The sequence below is a fragment of the Vanellus vanellus genome (genome assembly GCF_965231255.1).
Source record: "Vanellus vanellus genome assembly, chromosome: 6".
Lineage (NCBI taxonomy): Eukaryota > Metazoa > Chordata > Aves > Charadriiformes > Charadriidae > Vanellus > Vanellus vanellus.
In genome coordinates this window covers 10,995,185-11,016,990 of record NC_138911.1, presented here as the reverse complement: position 1 = coordinate 11,016,990, position 21,806 = coordinate 10,995,185, and the positions used below count along the sequence as shown (strand labels likewise).

General features: G+C 48.7%; 1 protein-coding gene across 3 annotated transcripts in view; it reads left to right on the top strand.

Annotated features, from left to right (window-relative positions):
- Window positions 1-21,806, top strand: part of MICAL2 (microtubule associated monooxygenase, calponin and LIM domain containing 2) — a 133,798-nt gene that overhangs the window by 81,791 nt on the left and 30,201 nt on the right. The window contains exons 26-27 of one of the 3 annotated variants that reach the window (XM_082484787.1): window positions 993-1,050; window positions 2,410-2,637. In XM_082484787.1, the coding sequence (XP_082340913.1) occupies window positions 993-1,033 (41 nt within the window). In that variant the 3' untranslated portion in view covers window positions 1,034-1,050; window positions 2,410-2,637. Of the gene's footprint in view, window positions 1-992; window positions 1,051-2,298; window positions 2,638-18,231; window positions 18,425-21,806 lie in introns of those variants that run through there. The other 2 variants (XM_082484786.1, XM_082484785.1) reach the window with 2 other exon arrangements.

The following is a 21,806-nucleotide window of genomic DNA, read 5'->3' as shown; positions in this document are numbered from 1 at the left end:
TTTAGGAAAAAACTGTTAAGTATATGCACAGAACTTGAAAAAGTGCTTGAAGAAAATTTGTTTAGGTGTAAGGTAGCATTCATTTGAAATAAATTGCCATTAGTTCTCAAACATGTATTCAGCAAAACTTTGCTAGAATATTGACTGGACAAAGCGACAGTTATAGTAACATGGTGGGCATCTGTATATATGTAAAGAAATGTATTTATACCTCTTTTATAGCATTTAAAAAAAACTACTTTGGAACACTGTATACGTTTAATTATTTGCTAATGATAGTAATTGTTTCACCCTAAAAAGGAAAACATTTGCAGTGTGATTTACCATGTTACTCCTGCAACACAGCAAACTGTTAAGTGGTAAGGTTTTAAAATTTGGCTTGCCATCAGTTCTGATTTCAGTTTGTCAACAGCACAGTCTTTTGGAACATTTTCTCCTGCTGTTTACTACAGGAAATTTTCTGCTTTTCGGCAGAGTGAGCATAACTTAGAAAATGGTGATATAGTAGGAAACTTGGAAGTCCCTGATGTTCAATGAATTTAAAGCAAATGAATCTTAAGAGTAGGAATTTTAAAAACAAAATAAAATAAAAAATAGAAAGATGGTATTGGCTTTATACATATTTATATAATGGGAATAAAATCCCTACATTTCCACAACAGAATTCAGGAACTTGCATAATGAAAACGTTTTCCTGAGGAAACTTAATTACACTGCATATTCCACTGGGAGCTTGCAGGTGATTCTCTTGGGAAGGCTTTTTTATTGGTATCAATCTAATTGGTGGATCTTTTAACCTCTTCAACTTAATATTCTACTAGTAAGATCCATCCCTATTTGTCCTCACTCATTGTTTAATGACAAAAGGCAGTTTTGTTTTGGCCAGTTCTTTGTGCCTACGTAATCTTTCTGAGGCTTTCCTGTATCACCAAGTTAAGTTCTGTGTTTTCTTTCCTGCTGTCTTCTCTGTCCATCTCCCTCGTTGCTTTTAGTCCAATTCATCATTCCGGTGCTGCACCCGCTCACTGGCTGAAGCCTTTCTGCTCTCAGGTGACTTTTTCCGCTTGCCGGTTCCAAAACTGTGTGACTAACACTGTTGTTTGACAGCATTTCATTGCGTGTTTTTTGAAGACTTTTGGAGCAAACTGTGTGTGTCTGGTATATTAATGGATGCGAGCTTTGGCATGATCGCTTAACCTGAGTTCACGGTTCTAGAAAAGGCAATGCCTGTGCTCTCTGTTGAGAATGTTTTTGTCTCTGTGTCTGTGCATGTACACTTCCTTGTGCCTTTAAGGTAAGTTAGGCAAGCACATTGTTTCTTGAAAGAACTAGTTAAAGCTGTATTTCTTTCCAAGTATTAAAGGAAAGATTTAAAATAAGGTGAGGACAAGATTAGCCAGCCGATTCTCCTGGTTAGCGTGAACACCTATTTCCATTGGGCTCAAATATGCAACGAGCAAATTTCCATTGGGCTCAAATATGCAACGAGCAAGAAACATTTGAGCTCTGTGGCGCTTTCTAAGCACATCTTCGCTTCCATCCTGGAGAAGTACGATACAAAAGGATTCTGTTGGAAAAAGTAGGCAAAGCGTTGCAGATTCCAGTCTTCCACCCCAAGTAACATAGTGGGCATGCCTAACAGCAGTAGATGTGCGTGCTATTTTTAGGCTGTAATATCAAAATGCCAAGTTAATATAGCCAGAGTGTTTTGGTTTGAGTTGTTTTGTTGACTAATTAACTAGGCCCTGTTTGCCACTCTGAATGGATATGTCTTGCTGCATGGAACACTGTCACTACTCTCTGTGACAAATTCGTGTGATTATTTTGTATGTACTTTTTGATATAAATTCCAGTATGTGTAGCCATATATTGATAATCTGGAAGGGGAAATGAATCCAAACAAGAACCGAGGGCTCAGTGCGACGAGCAGGCGCGCCAGGGTTTTGGCTGATATGGTCAGGACCCAGCCTCCCCTGCGGAGGATCCCGTTCAAAGGGAAGGGCCCTCGGGAACTCACCTAAGCAGCAATTTTCAGGAGGGGCCAAGCATCCTCTGCCGCTTGCCCCATTTCACACGCCTCAGCCAGGAATGCAGAAGGGCTGCAGGGTCAAAACCCCACACCTTATCTTGCTGACCTGTGTGTTCGCGTGATTAAAGCAATAGTATTTACCTGTGTGGGTATCCTAAAATGCCTGGATGGCTTTGAAAGTGCCCACGCTGTGCCCACACAGAAACCTCTGTATTTTAAGCGTCACTTCCTGCACAAATAGTTAGGACATGACTTCCTATGTATTTCAGGGCTACGGTGTTTTGTTACAAAGCTCAGCACGCTTTGAGATGAAGGTTGTGACGTAAGGTCTGACATTTCAAACCACTTCCCATTGCTGTGTTTTATACCCTCTGTTGCAGAGTCTTCCTAGCTCTTCCTGGCCAGTGAGGATTCTGTCCTTCTCCTCCTAAATCTTCTGTCTTCATTTTACTTTATAATCTCAACTGAATATTTTTATTAAATAGTTTTTAACGCTGTATTTAAATTTTTCACGTGGAAATTCTGTATTTTGCACACGGTGACAATTGTTTTAGCTTTATTTATGATATCTGCTGTAAACAAAAATAAATGTAGTTCTTTATAAGTCTCCTTGTTTCATCTTTTCCTTTTAAAAATATTTCCTGAGGACAGAGACTTAATAGTGACTTCACGCTCGTTTCACAAATTCCTCTTCTGGTGGATGCTGTTATGTTGTCTTTGTTGTGGCCTGACCCAACGGCCAGAGAGTTTCACTGCGGTGGTATAATCACACGTGTGTCCCTTCTGAAAGGGATAGACGTCGGGGACCTTGACAAGTTATTCCCACCACTGCGGATCAGGGGTTGCCTGGTGTTGGGATTTGTCCTTTCTGGGAATGATAAACTGGTGTTGCTGGTGTTGGTGAGCATGGGGGATTGCTTATATTGCATACACAAATGGCAGCTGTCCTTTTCTCTGACTTCTGTTCCCGTTCCTTATGGTTTGGTTTGGGGTTTTTTGTCCGGGGCTTTTTTTTTTTTACATATTAACAAATGTCATAAAGGTCATGCTAAGTTATATGTATTTGGGATCTTATATTGTGTACAGGAAAAGCAGGTAATAACTGTAGGTAAAGCTTTACCTTTGCTCCCGGCTCTGGATTGCTATTTGCAAGCTCCCTGTATCTTCTGGACCCCTGGAAGCTTCAGCTAATGGTGACCTATTATCTGTTAACAGTGGCCTTATTTTATTTATTTATTTGTTTTGCCTGCCTTTGCTCTGTTGTGGCTTTATTTTTTAATTTTCATTTTGGTTTTTGAAGTTGGTGGTGTGGTTCTTCTTAAATGGCAGGTTTTCCTAAAGAGCTTTCCTAAGTCGTCTTCATCTTCTTTCTTTTGCTTGCTCTGCAATTGTTAAGCTATAATCCCTTCCTTTGTATTTCAAGAAAAAAAAAAAAATCCCAGAAAGAATAGTCCCAATAATTTAATGGAAAGATTGTGTGATGTATTTTTTTAAAGTCAATTCAAACTGAGCCTCACTAGAGTTGAATGACAGAAATGCATTTTTTGAAAGTGTTGCTAAAGACAACAACGCCTAAAGAACAACAAATGTTATTCCCTTGAATTATTCCATCTTCCCTGCCAAAGAAAAAGCAACCGTGCACAGTAGAAATTTTGCTGTCTGAGGGGGAGATGATTTGCATAATGAAAACATAGGGCAACAAATACCATTTAAGACAATACTTGGCAGTTCCTTAATTGCAGTGGACAAAGCAATTCGGTTAAAACTAAATTTACTCGTTGCACAATTTACAGTTTTGGAGCAGGCTCATTTCTGCCATCTTTACTTGATCATTTTAGGCAGAGGCAGTGGCATGGAAACATCAGAAGAGGTTTTTGTGTCTGCAGAAGGTGATGATTTGTTTGGCACTGAAGCTTTGAGAGGCATCAGATGTTCATGCTGTTTTCATAAAGTTTCACTTATTCCTGCTAAAATATCAGTACAATAGCTTGGAATTGGGGTAATGTTAGAGTTGAGATTCGTAGTATTTGTGTTGCTTGTGATGCAGAAGGCCCAAAATGTCAAATGACCAGCAAATCCGATCACTAGAGGGATGGATATACCTAGCAGTAAACAGTTCGTGTCCTGGAACGCTAGTGGACAAGATGGGACACAGTGTACGGAAAAGAAACTAGACAAAATGAGCAACGTGAGGGGAGCAGTTCTGTTAGTTCCCCTCACTCTTGGTCAAAGTCATTACACAATAAAACTAAATATTCCTTATTTTGCTCCTCGTAATGCCACTAGAGGAAGAGACTAGTGGGTTAAGTTCCAAGTGTATTTAACAAGCCTAATTTGGGCTCCTGTCTTCCTCTGGCAGACCTCCCTGTGAGTAGGAGGCCTGAATCCTCCTGCTGCTCGTGTGTTGAGCTCGCTCCAAAAGCTGCAGTGCTCCCGGTCTCCAGCGAGCACGGGCTGTTATAAATGCACCCCAAAGCAGTCATGCTTTGTCCCTTCGCGTAGCTGGAGTTGGCAGCCGTGCTTGTCTGAAAGGCAAACGGGCTGCTGCTCCGCTCTCGAGCTGCCGCTGAACTGGGTGCCTTCCAAAAACCATGGTTTCGGAGCAGGTGACACTAATGCCACTTTACATAGTTAATGCTTTCTAAGACTTGAAGGCTATTTGGTGTTACAGATGCCGTTATAGCCCTAGAAGTGCAGAGGTGACGTTTGCTGTGTCTGGCAGGCTGGGAAGTTGCTCTGTCTTTCCTCCTCTTTATACTGGTTCAAATGGGTTCTGAACTTGTCTGTTGCCACTAGGGCCATTTGCATTGGGAATACGTACGCAGATGTGCTTTTTTTTGAAAAGCCAGGCTAATCTTTCATTCTCAAAGTAAGGCAGCACTGCCTGCCTCGATGTCTGTTAATGAAAATCAGACATGTTTGGATTCTGTAAAGGCAATCTTCCTTTACTATAATTATGCTAATGCTTTACAATGAAAAAGATCTCGCTGTTTTTTAAATGTACGGGATTTTAAAAAAAGAGTAAAGACAAAACTTCTTAAAATTGCTGAAATTCAAACATCAGCCTTTCATTAACTATTCCAAGAAGAGTAATTTCTATTCGTCTCGGTTTCTTCTAGATTGCTACAGGTATGAAATGCCAGTTAAAGTTGCCTCTGTATGTATTCCAACCTCAAGCAAGGGCTATGGTCTGCATTTTCCCACAACATTATGGCAATTAGTTACTATAATTGGCTTTAATGCACTTCTGGCTCACTCGTTCCTCACATTCCAATCAAAACAATGAATTCTGAAATGCACTGAATTCTGCATTAATATTTATGTTTTCGAAGGCATGACATGTTTGCAGATTACTTGATTATTTTTTTTTTTTTGCATAAAAGATCATGTTGCTGAAGATCAGAAGACGTTATGTATTAATGCTTGATCGAAGTATACATATTAGTCATGTAAATATTTCCCCAAGTCTCTTTCCTTTTCTTCATAAACTGTGTTAATATAAAAAGAAGGGAGGCTTTGATCTCGTCTCATCAGGTGGTGGGCTCCAAAGTCATTTAAAATGGGTGGAATTTCTGAGAAGTTTTTTTTGAAATGTGAAATTACAAAGAAATCTGCATGTTGTTATAGTCTTGAATTTGTTCTTCTGGCATTTATTCTGCAGGTATTCATTCACGTCTTTGTTCTAAGGTTTTTGGTGCTTTGTGTCTGTGCGCAAAAAATACTATTTTGACAGACACTGATCACTCTAGAGACTGAAACTGTTGTTGCCGCACTCCAAATTCACGATTACCATACGCATTAATATACCAGACTAACACAGATTGCTCTGATTAAATATGTATTTACTCTAAAATTATAGAAATAGTGTGTTATCGTAGCAGTTTTTGTTTGAGAAGCAATTTTTCATAAAGACGTGCATTCAGTATATCTAGTAGGTTTTCACTGAGTTGCTTTTTCCTTCATCTCTATTAATTTTTGCTTAGTTTGTATTAGAGCATTAATATGCACTGACCTGGATGCATTCAGAAGTCGTGTGCTTTGGGCTCTGTCTTGCTTTGACTTCAAATTCCCTGGTTGTGTTTCATGCCTGAATTCAGAAGTGTCTGTCGTGTAAGCAATGGATACTCTGAAAAAGTGTTTTGCTGCTGAAGAACTTGTGTAGGCGCTGACATGGGCCCACGGGGGAGTGGGAGGAGATGGGCTCCTGGTGTGGGGACAGGAGGCGAGGGCCATGGAGGAGCCTATCACTGGGCCGTGGGTGGAGAAGGGGCAGTAGGAAAGCGTTTGCTTTTGGTGGTTGGAAGCGATCTGGCCCCACTGCCACAGGGAGCAGCATGGCACCCCATGGAAATGGGAGAGCCAGTTGCCTTTGTTAGCCATCTGTTAGCCACCAGAATGTGGAAATGACTGCTGTAGATGTATGAAGCGAGCACGAGGGAAAAGGAAGCGAAATGTGGCAAGAACTGAAATCTGTGAAATGTCAGTCAACGTCTCTTTTACCGGAGTCCTTTTTCAAGGACAAACCGGTTTCTCAGGTGTGATGAAAATCAAAGTTTGGACAGGACTTCAGTTTGGGAATGCTGCTGGAAGCCCTGTAGCCTCCTAAGGCAGGTCTGTGAAATACCTTAATGTGATAACTCCCATGTCAAACGCGAGCACAGGCGATCCTCCCATGCAGCCTTCTACGTTTTGAAGCTCAGGCCACAGGGCACAGCTGAAGCTGTAAGAGGTTTGAGCTCTGATTTCACTCCAGTGTGGGCTGGTAACCAGTGTATTGCAGCAAGAGCGAGGTCTGACCAAGCTGGAGGTGTCGCAGTTCCCCCATCCCCTCTCGCGGTCCCACGTGGGCTGTGCTTCCCTGGCCAGCGCTTTCTGCTCTGTATCTCATCCCGGTGCTGGCTGGGTTCATTTCAGCGGGGATCCCACAGCACTGGTGTGAAGACGTCTGCCTTCTGCCCCCGCAGCTTTCTTAAAGCACTGCTGTACTATAAGCAAGATTCATAAATTTTTTTTTTGTTTATTATACAGTGAGAAGTCAGAGAGGCAGTAAAGTGTGCTGGGTGCGCTACAAACCAATTTGTGGTCTGCTGACTGAATTTCTTAATGTCAGTTTTTGATGCCAACTGGTGTTTGCTTTCACCATCGGAGCTGCCTACGTTTATGAGTAACTCCGCTTTAAAATTGTTCGCTCCCGTCATTGCCGCAGTCAGCAGCTCCATACAAGGCCGGGCAGAGCCCACTCATCCTGTGAATGAGTTATGGGGTGACACAGTTTAATGGCAGGCTAAGAGCCCCGGGATTGCCAGCCGGAAAAGCAGGATGCGAGTCAGCCTGGGGTCTTCATGGGGGGGCACCTGTGGTGTATTGGGCCAGTTGGGGAGCGGGGCGAGCGAGCCGCGTGCCAGCCCTGGGTGCCCGGGTGCCCGCCTCCCACTGGTGAGAGCAGCACTGGGGATTTCGGTGGTGCTTTTCACCTGAGGACCTGAAAGCCCTTTGGCAGCGCTGAAGGTCTGGGGCAGCGGTGGGTAAGCGCTGCTCCTGCTTCGCAGCCGTCGGGGAGTCACAAAAACCTGACGTGTCAGAGGTGCCAAAACATCGCATCCCGAATGCAGGTTGTGACACCTGATTCCAGCAGCTTTCCTTCTTTCCCCCACCCCTGAAGAAGGCCCACACACAGACAGGCAACATGGGCAGGGCTGTAAGAATTCGGTCATTTCTTGTCTTGCTTTTTCCTGAGCCGCAGGGCGGGTGCTGAGCTGCCGGGCCTCGGGGCAGGTCCCCTTTCACCGCCAGCCGCAGGTATGAGCACTTTCTTACCCTGTCTGAGGGCCCAACCTAGGGGTCTCCACCCCGTCAGCCACCAGACCTTGTGTTTGGGGGGGGGGGGAGCGACACACATCCCTAAGCTGGATGGATCAAGGCGCTCCCGGAGGCGTTTTCCAGACCAGCCTCCCAGCAAAAGCTTTCCTCCTGACCACCGGTACGCTGGGTGTGTTGTGGCCCAAAGCAGAAAAGTTGATACCATTTTAAAATCTGTTGTTTCCTGGCTCTCATACCGTTTTCCCTCTGCCTTCAGGGATGTTCTCTGGGTTTCTATTAGTCTGTTGTCATACTTCGGTTAGCTCAGCAAGGCTCGCTCCCCCTTTCTGCTCGTGTGGGGCTTCCGTTTGGTCTGACTCGCCTCAGCCGAGAAGTACAGTGGGAGCTCTGGCTGTACCTTGCTTAAAAATGAATTCCCCTCTTGTGACTTAAAACTGGCTGAAGAGTAGGAGGGAGGATAAATGTGCGTGCTTCTGGCTGCCTATGGCACGGTGGTGTTGGCTCGGTGGGGAGGCTGCTGTAGCTGCCTTGGTTGAGGATTCTGCAGTGGAGCACCTTTACCATTTTTGTCCAAGACGGGCAGAGGCACGCATGGAGCAGCCGCTCCCGAACAAAGCTGATAAAACGCAGCTGCCCTGAGCCAGCTGGTGTCCGAGGCGCTTGGCCCAGCGCTCCCAGTGGGGAGGGGGGACGTTGTTTGGCAGAGTTCGGGCTTTGTGCCGTTGTGGGCAGCACGTGCCCTGCCTGAGGTGGTGGGGGGGGGAACGGCCTATCCGGCCCAGCTGCCCCAGCGGGGACTTGGCTCTGCCCAAATTTGGCTGGTTCCCGAGCCCTTGTCATCTCCTTGTCAGGTCACAGTGATGTGATTTGCCTGACGCTGGTTTGGCAGATGACTGGGGAGCAGCAGCCCATACAGAAAGTCAGGCTGCCTTGTCAAGTGGGACTCGCCAGTATGAATAACATCTCCTGCTTACGTCTGTTCGTTGGCCCTGGCTTTATCGGTAGGGGCGCTCAGATTGCAGGAGCGATCAACGCCTTGTAAATGGTAATCATAGAAGGTGCCGAGAGCCATCTGTGAAGCCCCAGTGGGTGGACACGAAGCCCCTTTGGAAAGGGCCTCTCTGCTACGTGTGCGGTGGCACGCTGCTCCTGGGCACCCCGTGGCTCCGAGCAGGTCTCTGAGGGGCACCCGCACCGGGGACAGCCGCGGGAGTGGGGTGTTTTCACCAGCTGAGCAAAGCCCATTGCAGCTGTGCCACCAGCGTGGCATAACATGGAAACGGGTCTCAGTGCTTCTCTGTGCAGGGCTGAATTTGGCAGGGTGTGCGTGGGACACCAGCGCCTCACTCAGAACCTTTCCCTCGTTAAACGGGGCTGGAGCGTTAGCAAAGCCCCTGGGTCCAGGAGGGAGGGATGCAACGGTGCGTTTGTCTGTTTTGCGGTAGCAGAAGGAGCTTGCCCACTGGTAGACTGCATTTAGCAGTTTGTTAGTCACGGAAGGGCAGTAAACAGCTTTGAGATTTGAGCTTTCGAAAATCTGAGCTTGAGCTCTTTTTGGCAGTGGGGTCCAGTCGAGCTGGAGTGGCCCAGCCATGCCGGGCAGTGCACAGCGGTGCCGAGACCGTGAGGCAGCATCAGTCCTGGGTTTGGGTCTGCGCAGCCCTGTGCAAACCCTCCCTCGGTCCCCGTGGGGACTGGCAGTGACGCCCCGTGACGCTGGGAGAGGCCGACGAGCCCGTGCAGCCGTGCTGCTCCTGCTTAGCTTCAGCAAAACCGGCGCAGGTGCCTGGTAGCTCTGGGGGAAATCTGCCCTGTATTTCCGTGGGTATAAACTACTCTAAAATCACTCCAGGAGAAAATGACTAACAAAACTAATTGCAAGCTTTCGGGGCTTTAAGGATATTCACGTAGCTCATGCCTGTAATATGCAGCATATTACAGACAAGACCTCTCCGCTGCTGTGCTTGGCTGTCAGCTTTGCCCTTGTACCGGAGGGAGGCGAACCGAGGTATTCACAGAAGCACTTGAGATGCTGGAGTCCCTGGTCCTGCATGCTGAGAGGTTTCTCCATCCTTGTTTCTGGGCTTCAGGATGACTCGTGGGGCAGTCCCCACTGCGGAGCTGGGTATCGGCTCTGCACATGTGGTCGCACTGCCATGCTCCCTCCTTGGCCATTCCCACCGGGCACAGAGCCTTTGCAGGATGGCAGTGCCGCTCAAAGGCATTGTTAGATGCTGAGATGCATCCAGACCACTGAGGATGCTGGTACAAAAGTTGTGGTGTTTTTTTTGGTTTTTTTGTTTGTTTGTTTGTTTAAAGAAAGAGGGCCAAAAACGCTTTTTAGGTTATGGTGGATCATCACTGGGTGTTGTTCTGTAATCATTGTATTTTACAAACCTGTCACTGAAAGAATGACAATTGCAATGATCTTTCAGTGAGCAGTAGGACTGTACTGAATTTGCATGCTTTTTGCTGGTATGAATGTGCCTTGAGCCTGTGTGCTCAGCCAGCCAGGGAGAGTGGCTCCAGAGAGACAAAGGGAAAGACCTCTTAAAAAAAACTCCTGCAAGAGGGCTGCTGCTGGACTAGTATATACAGGGACCTCCAAATACCATCATTACATTCCTAATTAGAGGCTGCTACTTTGCTGAGCCATAAATAAACTACAGTTTGTTTCTCAGATTTGATAATTGGCTTGAAACAGGTCCCTGCCGAGGTACCAGCCCTGCCCGGCTCCTGCTCGATGGCCGTGCTGAGATGGGAACATCTTCATGCAGCCCATCCTCCCCTGCGGCGGGGTGAAGGATTTTGAGGGCTGGGGCGCTGGGTGCTGGCTGGCAGTCCAGCGCAGGGCCTCGCCATGCCCTCCCAAAGGCTTGGGGTGCTTCGTTGTCTTCTCTGCTCCTTGGTACAACCTTCCTGGAGTGGTCCAGGCTGCTCAGCCACGGTCTTTGCTGGGTCTGATGGGTGAATTCCCACAAGTCCACGCTTAAGCCATGAAGTGGCTGAAGCTGGTCTTACCGTCCAAATGGTCTCGCTAATTGACCTTTCGTGAGTAAATGACCGTGGTGTTTGGATTATTGGTGCTATGGGGAAAGCTGAGGATTTGTACTCCTTGACCTTATCTGTGCAGCTGCAATAAGGTCCACCTCCCAAGTTTTGTAAACCCTCCCAGTGCTGCAGAGATCTTGTAATGTCTTTGTCCCTCGCTGACTGCATCTCTGACTCATTTGAGACTTAGTGCAAATGCAAGGGTGAGCTGGCGCTCTGGGTGAATTGGGAAAACTCAGCATGACACTTGGAGACTAAAAGTGTGTTTTACTGGAAAGAGGTGGGGGTCTGTCTGTGGGGTCTGCAGGGGCTGTTTGGCCAAGCCTGTACATTGGAGCAAGTTTTGAACAGCCCTGAGCTCTGGGTGAGCGCCGACCCAGCTGCGAGCCCCGCACATGAAGCTTTAGGAATACTTCTCAGTTACCACGCGATTTAGCTAAATCCTTTCCCTGTAAGGAAAACAGTTGTTTCTCTCCCTGTGTGAAGAGGGTGAGGCAGGCTTTGAAATACAGACAAAGGAGAAATTGTTTATCCAAATTTTTCATCGTGTTTGAGTGGGAGGCTCAGATGAATACAGGATTGTTCTGTTGAAATCACGGACTGTATTGCTGCTGTTTAAGTAACTGAAGGCAGCTGAGCTCCACCGCTCACATAAAAAAAACCCTCAAACCAAAAAAAAAACCTAAAGCCAAGTTATTTGATGTCAGTGCAAGTCAGTCGAGGACGGTGATGGGGAGAGCTCAGGCTGAGGAGAGACGCTTGCGCTGAAGAGATGGACGGCAGAGCTTGTGTGTGGAAATGCTGCTGCCGGTCTGGTCCTGAAGTGCGCAAACTGCCCGCGGGCTTCAGCTGGGCAGGCGGCGCACTCGCCCACACCACGCCGTGGGGCAGCGTTGCCCTTTGGTGGTGTGTTCGGTGCTCTCGGGCCAGCGAGGGTGAGAACAGCATCACCCCCTCCTGCATGCCCCGTGCCTGGCAGTGAAGGGCAGCCACCAGTTGACGTGCTTCAAGCCAGCCTGGCTCCGCTCTCGATTAGAGACCCGTGGTTTTGTCACGTGGTTTGGGAGCAGAAAGTGTGAGGCTGGTTTTGGGGTACCGCAGAGCTGTTCTCGTTGCTTTGATGAGCAGAGCCCACTCCAAGCCCTCGCCTTGGGCCAGGTCCACCTGCTGCTGAGCCAGCGAGATGTCCCTGGCCCCAGAAACTGCTCAGCTCAATGGCGGAGCCAGCCTGTAACTGGGTGCGGGCTGGAAGAGGAGGGAAGGGAGCACCCTGGACCCTGCTGGGACATCACCCTGAGAAGGGCAGCTGGGGAAAGGCAACCAGGAGGTAGGGGATATATTAGGCAAGGCACAGGGTGCTTGGCAGGGGAGAGGAGAGAGGAGAATTGGGAAATGAATGAAAAAGGCAATGGTGGGGCCAAAACAAAGCACTGGGGCATAGTGATGGATGAGGAAGGATCATAATGTGCAGATGACAGCAGAGTAAGGAGGAAGTTAACAACAACTAAGGGAATGGAAAACTTAAATGCCCTTAACCCAACCAGACCATCAGACAGCAACTTACAGTTGTGTAAGTGTAGTCTATAAAGCAGACAGCATAAAGACCGGGTTGCGCAGGCTGGGGAGGACCTGCCGCTCGTGTCTGCGTGGAGCCAGGAGGGATGCCCTACCTCACCCCAGCGCAGGAAAGCACCAAAGGACGTGGAGGATTTGGAAATCAGCACGTTAGCTCCTCGGCTCACTCATTCTGACTAGCTTAGGAAACTTCAGCGCCTAAAAAACACCACGTCAGTTGTTATTAGGACGTTTCCACTTTAACTGGCCAGCAGTGTGCTGCTGCGAGAGACTTGCGGCGTGTGCTGCCCGTCCCTGCAGCCGTACTCGCATGACAGATCTGATCCGCTGACTGTGATCTAAGATTAACGCCTTCCCACTGCATGGCTTGTCTGTGCCTTCCCCTCCCCGGGTAAATTATTTGAACGTTTTGGCAAAGGATTAGTAGGGACTCCAGTCCCGACTGTGCTGCGGAGCAGGCGTACTCGCTGCTGGAGGTCTTCAGCCTGCGGAGACGTAGGCAGTAGGAAATCTGAAGCGGGCACGATGGAAATGAAGTAAGATCTTACGCAAATGCTATTTTGAGTGACTGTTTCCTGAGGACCGGCCTCTCCCCTGGTAACGTCTGGTGCTGCCCCACGGAGGTCGGTGGCACGGCACCCGTGTGCATCGGCGGGAAACGGGGCTGTGCCCTATTCTGTCCCGCAGACCGGATGCCTCTCTAGCTTTTACATTGTATGTGTTTATCTTACAAAGTTCAATTCCTCTGACTCAGTCTCTAAGCTTCGAGTAGAAAATCTCCTGTCCTGGGGAGGCAACCTGGAGCGAAAGCACTGGCTGGCCGCAGAGGTGCCTGCAGCGTCGCAGGCTGCCCGGGTAATCCCAGATGGGTGGCTTGGGCCACCCATGTGCCCCTTCCCCTTTGGGAGTAGCAATAAGGTCATTTTTGTGTCTTCTGGTGAAGAAGTGGGATGACGTGGTAAGTACAGCCAGGCACAGATTTATGAAAGGACTTGAGCACTAGCAAAATTGGATATCTCGGATCTGATGTGGGAATTGCCACCTTGGATTTAGGAGCTGAATGTCCACCTCAATCCTTCTGCAAGAGCTTGAGTTTTCCTAGAGGGAAGGAGTGGCAGGGGGCTGCTGCATGTGCCCAGAAGTGCCAAACAACTTGGGCTTGTCCTCTGCCTGAGCACAGCTCAGCCCCAGTGAAGCTCCATCGGCCTCTTCCACGAGGGCCGGTGCATCAGCCAGCTTGGTGCGTGACCAGAGTTGATTGCAATGGTCACCAGAGGTGCCAGTCCAAGGAGCTTAACGCTCGACCTGCAGTGTGAGAGGAATCAGGGCACTGAGGCTTAGAGCAGGGTTTCCACCCTGGAGTTGGATTTCCAAAAAATCGCTGTCCTCCCGCTCAGCCTCGCCATGCTGGCATCTTGCTGAGGACCTGGCTGCCGGTGCTGCGAGGATGGGTAGTAGTGGTCCAGGATGGGTGGCGGTCCAGGATGCAGGGAGAGCTGCAGGGCTCCCAGCTGGAGCAGAGAGGTCTGAGGGCTGCTCGTTATTTCGCCTTGCGTCTGTTCAGGAGCATAAACGTATGCCTCACTTTGTGTAAGCCCCTCAGCCTTTGGGGTGCTCCAGGAGACATTCCTTCAGACAGCCCTTCCTATCTTTTTATGTGGAAAATAAGAGCTTTAAAGAAGTCCCAGCTTGCCTTTTAAATTCCTTGTTTATATCAGATCATTTTCATATTTCTCCTTTTCTGATACTCATTTAAAATTAACGGCAGTGTTGGCCAGCGGTGGGGTCTTGCCGCTGATGGCCGATGGGCTTTGTTTGCATTGCTGTGGAGGGGCAGGCAATAATTCCCAGGCAGACTCCCGGCCTGCGGAGCCTCCGGGCTTCTGTTTGAACTGCCCACGCCCTTCCTCCGCAGTGTTTACATGAATCCAGCCGCAGCTTATCCCACTTTCGGTGCTCGGTCCATACCCCTCTTGTTCTCGGGGGTGGAAATGTCTCTCTTGCGGGAGCCCGAAGCGCTGTGCCAAGCTGCATTTCACCACACAGCACCTGCGCACGGGGTCAGGGTTTCAGTCTGCCGCTGCAGCAAGGGTTGCTTTTTAGGAGAGACCGGTCAAATTGTGTAATGTCCTCAGAGCCTACAAAAAAAACCCCAAACCCTGATGCTTGGGCAACTGGGACATCTTTGCCTTTTGTCCGAGCCTGTTGCCAAGGTGCAGCCCTGCGATGGGAAACAGCAGTAGGAACTTCAATCTTTTCGCGTGCCCTGCAGAATCCGTAACCCAGTGTTTGAGTTAATGCGCATACGTGGGTGTCCCATGCACCGAAACACCGAGGCGGTCCAGTTTCTTTCTGCTTTTATGGAGTTGAGTGCAACGTGGTTTATTGAACTCCATATTTAATCAATAATTATATTGTGACTTATGTTTGTAAGGAGTGGTTTTGCTTCCTGACCGTAGAGTGGTTTGTGTTGGAAGGGACCTTTAACGATCATGTGGTCCAACCTCCCCGCCATGGGCAGGGATCCCTTTCACTAGATGGGGTGGATGCTAATGCAGTATGCTGACCTGAGTAGTATCCCTGTGAATGCAAACTTCTCTTGCTCAGAAAGGGCTCAGTTGTCTAACAGATTCCTGCAAGGGCCAACTTCTGGGTGCAGAATTCAATATTGTATCAGGGGAGATACTATGATTCCAAAAAAAAAAAAAAAAAAAGCAGCAAGCATGGAAATGTAATTCTTTAGACAGAGGTGACAGTGCCATCCGTCACCATCATCTGGTGGCCCGGATGACATCCTGAGGTCCTTCACCAGCTCTGACTATTCTGTAATGATCTAAAAACTGGATGTGTAATGGGCTATTGCAGAGGGACTTGTTGACTTGAAAAATGTTCACATTCAGGAACCGCGCTGGGAATCGTTTTAGGTAGTCTGTCTGTGGGTTTCTATGCTCTCCAGCTGTGTGTGTCTGTTAGTCATAAACATGTTTTCTCCTCTTTCCTGTTAGTGTGGCGCAGAAAGCATTAATGTGCGGGATGGGGAGGGAATACATACAGAGCGTGCAAGCAGATCCTAAAACTGACTTTCTTCAGCAGCTGCTTGCAGTGACCTCGGACAATGCTTATTGCCAGTGTGGGTAATAAGTCTATAGGCTGAGATGGCAAAATTTTGTGGGGTTTTGTTTGCTCTGATTTTTCATATAAAATGCAGCATCTTTTAAGGAGAAAGTTGAGTTGAAGGAGATATTTTAAGGAGAAAGTTGAGTTGAAGGAGATATTTTAAGGAGAAAGTTGAGTTGAAGGAGATATTTTAAGGAGAAAGTTGAGTTGAAGGAGATATTTTAAGGAGAAAGTTGAGTTGAAGGAGATATTTTAAGGAGAAAGTTGAGTTGAAGGAGATATATTTTCAAACTGGCTTACAATACTGCTTTTTATTTTGCTTCTGGAGAGTAGAAATGGCAAGTCGTGGTCCAGCTCAGCTCTGGAGGGGAGGAGGCCGTTCCTGGGAGGGTTTCGTGCCCCGTGTGAGGAAGGGCAGCCGTGCCTTGCTGACCCGTGGACTCCTGCGCTGCCACCCAACCACCGCCGGGCTTGCTGTGCACTGCTCGTGAGCGGCTTTCGGGTGGGTGGCCTGGCTGGGTCAAAGTAGAAGTCAGACATAAAAATTGGAGAAGGATGAATTTCCTCCGTCTCCCAAGGGAAATGAAATCTCTGTGGTCAAGAAACACGTGGCTGCTGTGGTGCTAGTGAGCTGGACATAGAGCATGTGTTTTCACATGGGAGCATTTCGCTGGGGAGAAGCAGCAAGCCGCTCCTCCTTCCTCCTTGGCTTCTCGTACATAGAGGTAGAATAATAATTAAAAAAAAAAACAAAAAAACAAAAAAAAAAAAACCAAAAAACAAAAAACCAACCCCAAACCAAAACAACTCTTTGTGAGCAGTGAAGTCTTGAGGCGTTTTCAAGCCAAGAAAATACATTGACTTTTGTGAAGGGGGAAAAACCAGAGCTCACCATAACCTTTTCAAAAGTGCAGTGCTCTGTGCCCCTTTGGAGAAGCATAATCAATAAAAGTTAAAAAAACGACTGCAAAGCCATGTTACTCGGTCTGTGAGCACAAGTAAGGGAGCTTCACCCGGCCAGCACGAGAGTTGTGCCTGTAAAGCAGTCATGCCTGCCACCAGCAGCTGGGCTTTCCTCGGTGGTGGCTCTTTGTAAACATAGGAAGAGGGTGAGCACAAATGGTAACTGGGAGAGGTGCAGAAGCTCAGCTTTTCTTGGGGGGACTGGCAGCTATCTGAATCGTGCAGAATGAAGGCGTAGCTCTGCTGTCACAACTTGTTTTGAGGACCTCATTTCACAGCTCCACCAGAGTGGTACCAGAGGGAGGGGACAGTGATGGACAGACAAAGGGATCTGAGGCAGGGTTTAGCCTCATCGCCGTGGGGGATGTGCATCCACGATACCTGCCGTATCGGCTCCTACGAGCAGCAGCAGCATCCAGCGGCCACTACCTCTCGGGGACTGCAGGCAGGGAATGGCAGCTCTGGAGGGCCCCGTGGGCCACCGCGCGGGCCCTGTGGTGTGTGTAATCATCCTGGTGTGTCTGGGACAAGGATGTGCTCATAGCATTCTTGCTCCTGGCAGGTTTGTTTTCCGTGTTCAAGCCGTGCAAGTGCTGGTAGTTCAAGTTAAAAACCCACGGAGAATGAAGGAGAGGGGTGAGTGCCCTCCTGCAATATATGAAGGACCTGAAGTTAAAGAGGAGTTTAATTGATGCTTACTAGATAGTTTGCTCTAATAGATGAGAAAACAACCCATGTCCCAGGTCTAATTTTTTTCCACTTACACAGGTGTAAATTAGAAGCAGCAGTGTTGAATTAAATGTGGCAAAAGCACCACGCATGGGAGGTGAACTGAGCAAAGCTGCGCTCCCAGAGCTTGTCATTTGTTCCTTCTGCACCGAGCCCTGGGGGAACTTGTGTGGCTGATATGTCTGTATTTGCTTGTGCAGGAGGCTGTGGATAAATGAGGTTGCTTGGAAATTACAGATTTTACAGGGAGAGATGATCTCCGGTCTTTGGCTGTCTGCATCACCTGGGGTGAGCAAGGAAAATTTGGCTTTAGTCTTTATTCCTCCTGCCTGAATGCAAAGTTCAGGCATGGTGCTGTTTAGCTGCTGTGATGCTGCTGCTTCTCCCAAATGAGTGTTTGCATTTGCTGTACACACTCAAAAAATAACTTTCTGAAGAGCTTGTGTTTATTTTGCTCACTCCCACTGTCCTAAATAGACCGAAACTTGCAATAAAATGCTGAAGTTTTAGCCACCCAAGCCAGGTTGGTCCATCTGCCTCCTGCCACACACACACGCACATCCATCTAGGGCCTGAATAGAGACCACAGATCCCTACTTGTGTGGCTGGCAAGTGTCTTCGTTACTGCTGACACCAGGCACCCAGCCTGATGGCTGTCCCACCAAGCAGAGCGAGGACCTGCAGCTACAAAAGCTGAGTCTGCCCCTGGAGTTTCCTTCTCCTTGCATCCAAGCTGACAAACCCCAGCAGGGCTGTACCGGGTTGAAGGGATGTTCTTGCTGTTTCAGACTGTTGATGCGTGCACCTCGCCTGCGCCATGGGGACAGCACAGGGCACCGTGTGGAAACTGCTGGTGGTGGCCAAGGACTGCCCAAAGAGGAGGCAATGTTCCCTCTGCAGACCCCCTCCTCCCCTGACACCCCGCTGTCACCTTTGTGCTTTCCCAGGCTGCTGCCTGCCCACGGCCGACGAGCCCACCTCCCCGAAGAAGGCGAAGAGCATCCCGGACCACCGTGACTTGGACAGCTGGTTCTCGCCCCCTTCCCCCGAGTGGGCCACCGTGAGGGTCATCCCTGAGGAGGAGATGACCGAGCACAACCTTCTCGCTATCCGAGTCATGGTCACCAGTGATGCAAGCAGGTACTTTAAAATACAAGTAAGCCTATAAAAAAAAAAAAAACACATAAGAGCAGCTTGGTTTTCTCTGGAACACAAAGGAAAAATGCAACAAATATAGTACTGAATGTACGTACAATTGGGGAAAAAAGAAAAACCGCTCAGAATAACAATTGTTCTTTACCGCAGCCATAAATCCCCCAGACACATGACTCACTTTGCAGGAAATCTTCAAACGTTCACATCCCACACAGAATTGGAGAGAAAAACATTGCCCTGATCAGCTCGGGTTCAGCTCTTTGCGTACCAGGGAATGTGGGTTCAGGCATTAGGGCAGTGGGTGTGTTGTGGCAAAAGGTGCATCCTGTCCTCTCCCACCTTGGGCATCATCCCACAGCTCCGCACCCCGGGGCTCTCCCAGGGCGTTCAGAGCCTGCCCACCCCTGAGCAATCTGAAAGTTGATCCTTGGGGGAGCTGTCAGCGGAAGGCCGGTTTTCTGCATACAAATTAGAATATATTGGCTTTCTGGGCAGGGTTCTGTGGGAGTTCATTCCCTCTAAAGATTAGATTGGCATCTCCCAAGTAAAGCAGTTTTCCTTCCTGAGAACTAAAAAGGAAGGGGGAGGGGGGGAGCAAACCCAAAGCCAGCTGTTGCACACATTGAGCTTCCTTACAGAGCAATACCTCCTTCCGATTCTTGACGTCCTTTAAACGCCTATTCGTGGTGTTGGTGTGTAGCTTGTAGGGAGCAATGCATTAAAAATGCGACTTTCTGCTATTCCCTGCAGTGGTTTTAAATGGCATTTGTGCTCTGCCGCATGGGTCCGGGTGTTCCTCCGGGGAAGGATGAACCACTCCAGCGTTCCTCTCCCACGAGGGGCTGAGAGCTCGGGGAAGGGTTTCCTACCTGTTTGACAGATCCCCCCCTGCGGAGCGTGTGCTTGTATCCCTCGCTAATACCCTCGCCCGTGGTGCCCCCGTGGCGCGCTGGCAGCGATGAGAGCCGGCTAATCCCTCTGATCAGAGGGATCAGCTCCCTTCCCTGCGGCAGACCCCGCGGCTGGATGGCGAGGCCGCTGGTCCCCCGCCAGCGGGACGTGGCGCGAGGGGTGACGCCGCATCTGTCACCAGCACGGCAGGTGCCAGCGGCTCCGCGGTCAGCCTTCCGCGGCTGCGGCAGCTCGGGCGCCCGTCACCTCTCGCCACTCCGGCAGGTCGGCCCCTGCCTAAAAATGGGTGATGAGAGAAACAGCAAGTGACAAATGGCACTGCTGAGTTGGCTGCCGGGCAGGCGGTGGGATGGGGAAAGCAACCAGCTTGGTGGCACAGCCTTGCAGCTCAGGCTTTAGGTACTTGTGACTAATGACCACCTATCAAGCAGGGATCAGAGGAGAAGCCTCATACTATAGCACTTACCTCCTCGCCAGCCAAGGAAAATAAACATTTTGCTCTTTAAAAGCAGAAATGTGCCAATCAATGTTAATGGCAGGTCTTTTTCGTTTGTGTGGCGCTCTGCCCAATCTCAGTGTGGTATCTCTCCATCCACACAGGATCTCAACTATCAAAGGCTTCATACATTTATATATTTTTATATATATATGTATGTTTGACGCAGCTTGAAAGACACCTAAAAAGCATGTGTTAGTAGTGAAATTTGAGGCCAGGCTGATTCAGCCTACCGAGAGAGCAACGCACCTGGAGCTGTGCTCCCGTCCTCGCTGCCTGGCTGGCCTCGGCCTCCCAGTGCTACTGGTCTGGTCTGGGTGAAGCAGGGATGCAGGACTGGTGGGCGCTACCTGTATGGCATTTACCCTGGCTTTATATGGTCTGCGGCCTTTCCTTTAGCTCTTCTTCCTCCTGCCTCCTGGGCTGTGTCTTGGCCTGTTACAGTAAATCTTTACTTTCTACAAGGCGGTGGTGCTATACAAACACAAAGCCGCTTTCTCCTGCCACGCCAACAGGACTACTCACAGCGTAAGCGCCTCTTCTTTTAAGGTAGAGCTATTAATCACCACAATAAATCTATGAATTAGGTTAGCAGCATTGCTTGCATTAAAAATAGGCCGAGTAGGATGGTGGCACACTTATTTATGGTGGTGGCAACGTGGTCACATCAGAAAGCCTGAAAGTGCCTCTTCCCTACAGTCTCGCTTTTAGAAATGAAAGAAATCCCATGATTATTGCAGGAAGGACTAATAATCACCTCAAACGGTCATTCTCCTGCCCAGAAGCAAGGTCACAAAGTGTGTGCTATTCACATGTGTTTGTGTGGCATATTTTTAGTTACACTTAAGGAAGGTAATGCCAAAATCTGCCTCTGTGATCAGCTCGGGTGCCTCATTGCACTCGCCGTTCCGTGGGCTGTCCCAGCGGCTCCCAGGAACAAGGAGAGTTTATTTCCTTATTTCCTACAGACGCCTTTTGCGCGTTTGAAGGCTGCTCACCTAGCTTCGCTCAGTCTTCTCCTCTCCAGACTAACGCTTACAATTTTCTCCGAATTCTTGCCTAAGCCCTGCTTGCTGGGCTGGTGGCTGTCCTCACCCCTCTCCCCGAGTCTCCCTCCTTCTCTTGAACTGCAGCCCCCAGAAGGGGGGTCAGGACCAAGCACAGCCTCTTGTGGTCCAAACCCCTCCCTGTGGCTCTGCGAGGTGCCCGGTGCGCCATAAGAAATGATGCTATTGCAATAACAGAGAACAAAATACCCGGGTTTTACAGAGGTCTCAGCCAAGCTGTCTGTCCTTCTGTGTGCTGAATTAAATACGGTTGGGTTTTTTTTATTTTCTTAGCTGTCAAACATACCTGCAAAGCTCTTATTTTGAAAGGTGTTGTTTCATCACGCTTGATGTTTTGAATTAGAAACCAGCGAAATAAGCGTAGATGGTTTCAGCCCGGTGCCAGTGCAGTGTCATCCGTCACCCCAGGGTTGAAACAGCCGATGCTGCATCATTTCCAGCATGGGTTCCCCCAAACTGCTGAAGGCATTTCCTCACCCTCCTTGGCTTTATCTGCTGCTGGCAAAACATGCAGAATTTTGACCCTTGTGCCTTGCTTCTAGGCCGATCGGCATTGCAAATGTTGTTTCCCTTTCTTCATCTTGGTGTACAGCCTTGCAAGCAGAAGGGCCCGTCCCGGCTAACGGAGCAGTGTGGTGTTTCACCCCAAGTCTCTCTCAGTGGCAGTTTGATTCCAGGCACTGAACGTAGTGGGTGTGGGTGTGAATCTGGGGAGCAGAAGCTTAATGGGAATAGGGATATCTCAGCTGTGTAGCACCTACAGCAAATTACGGTCCTGTGATAATGACGATGAAAAAATAAAAATGAGGACGTCGGCTCTGGCTGCAAAATATCTGTTTCTCTGCGACCTGCACTGCTGTCAGTGCTGACTCCAGTGCTTATTGCACTGAAG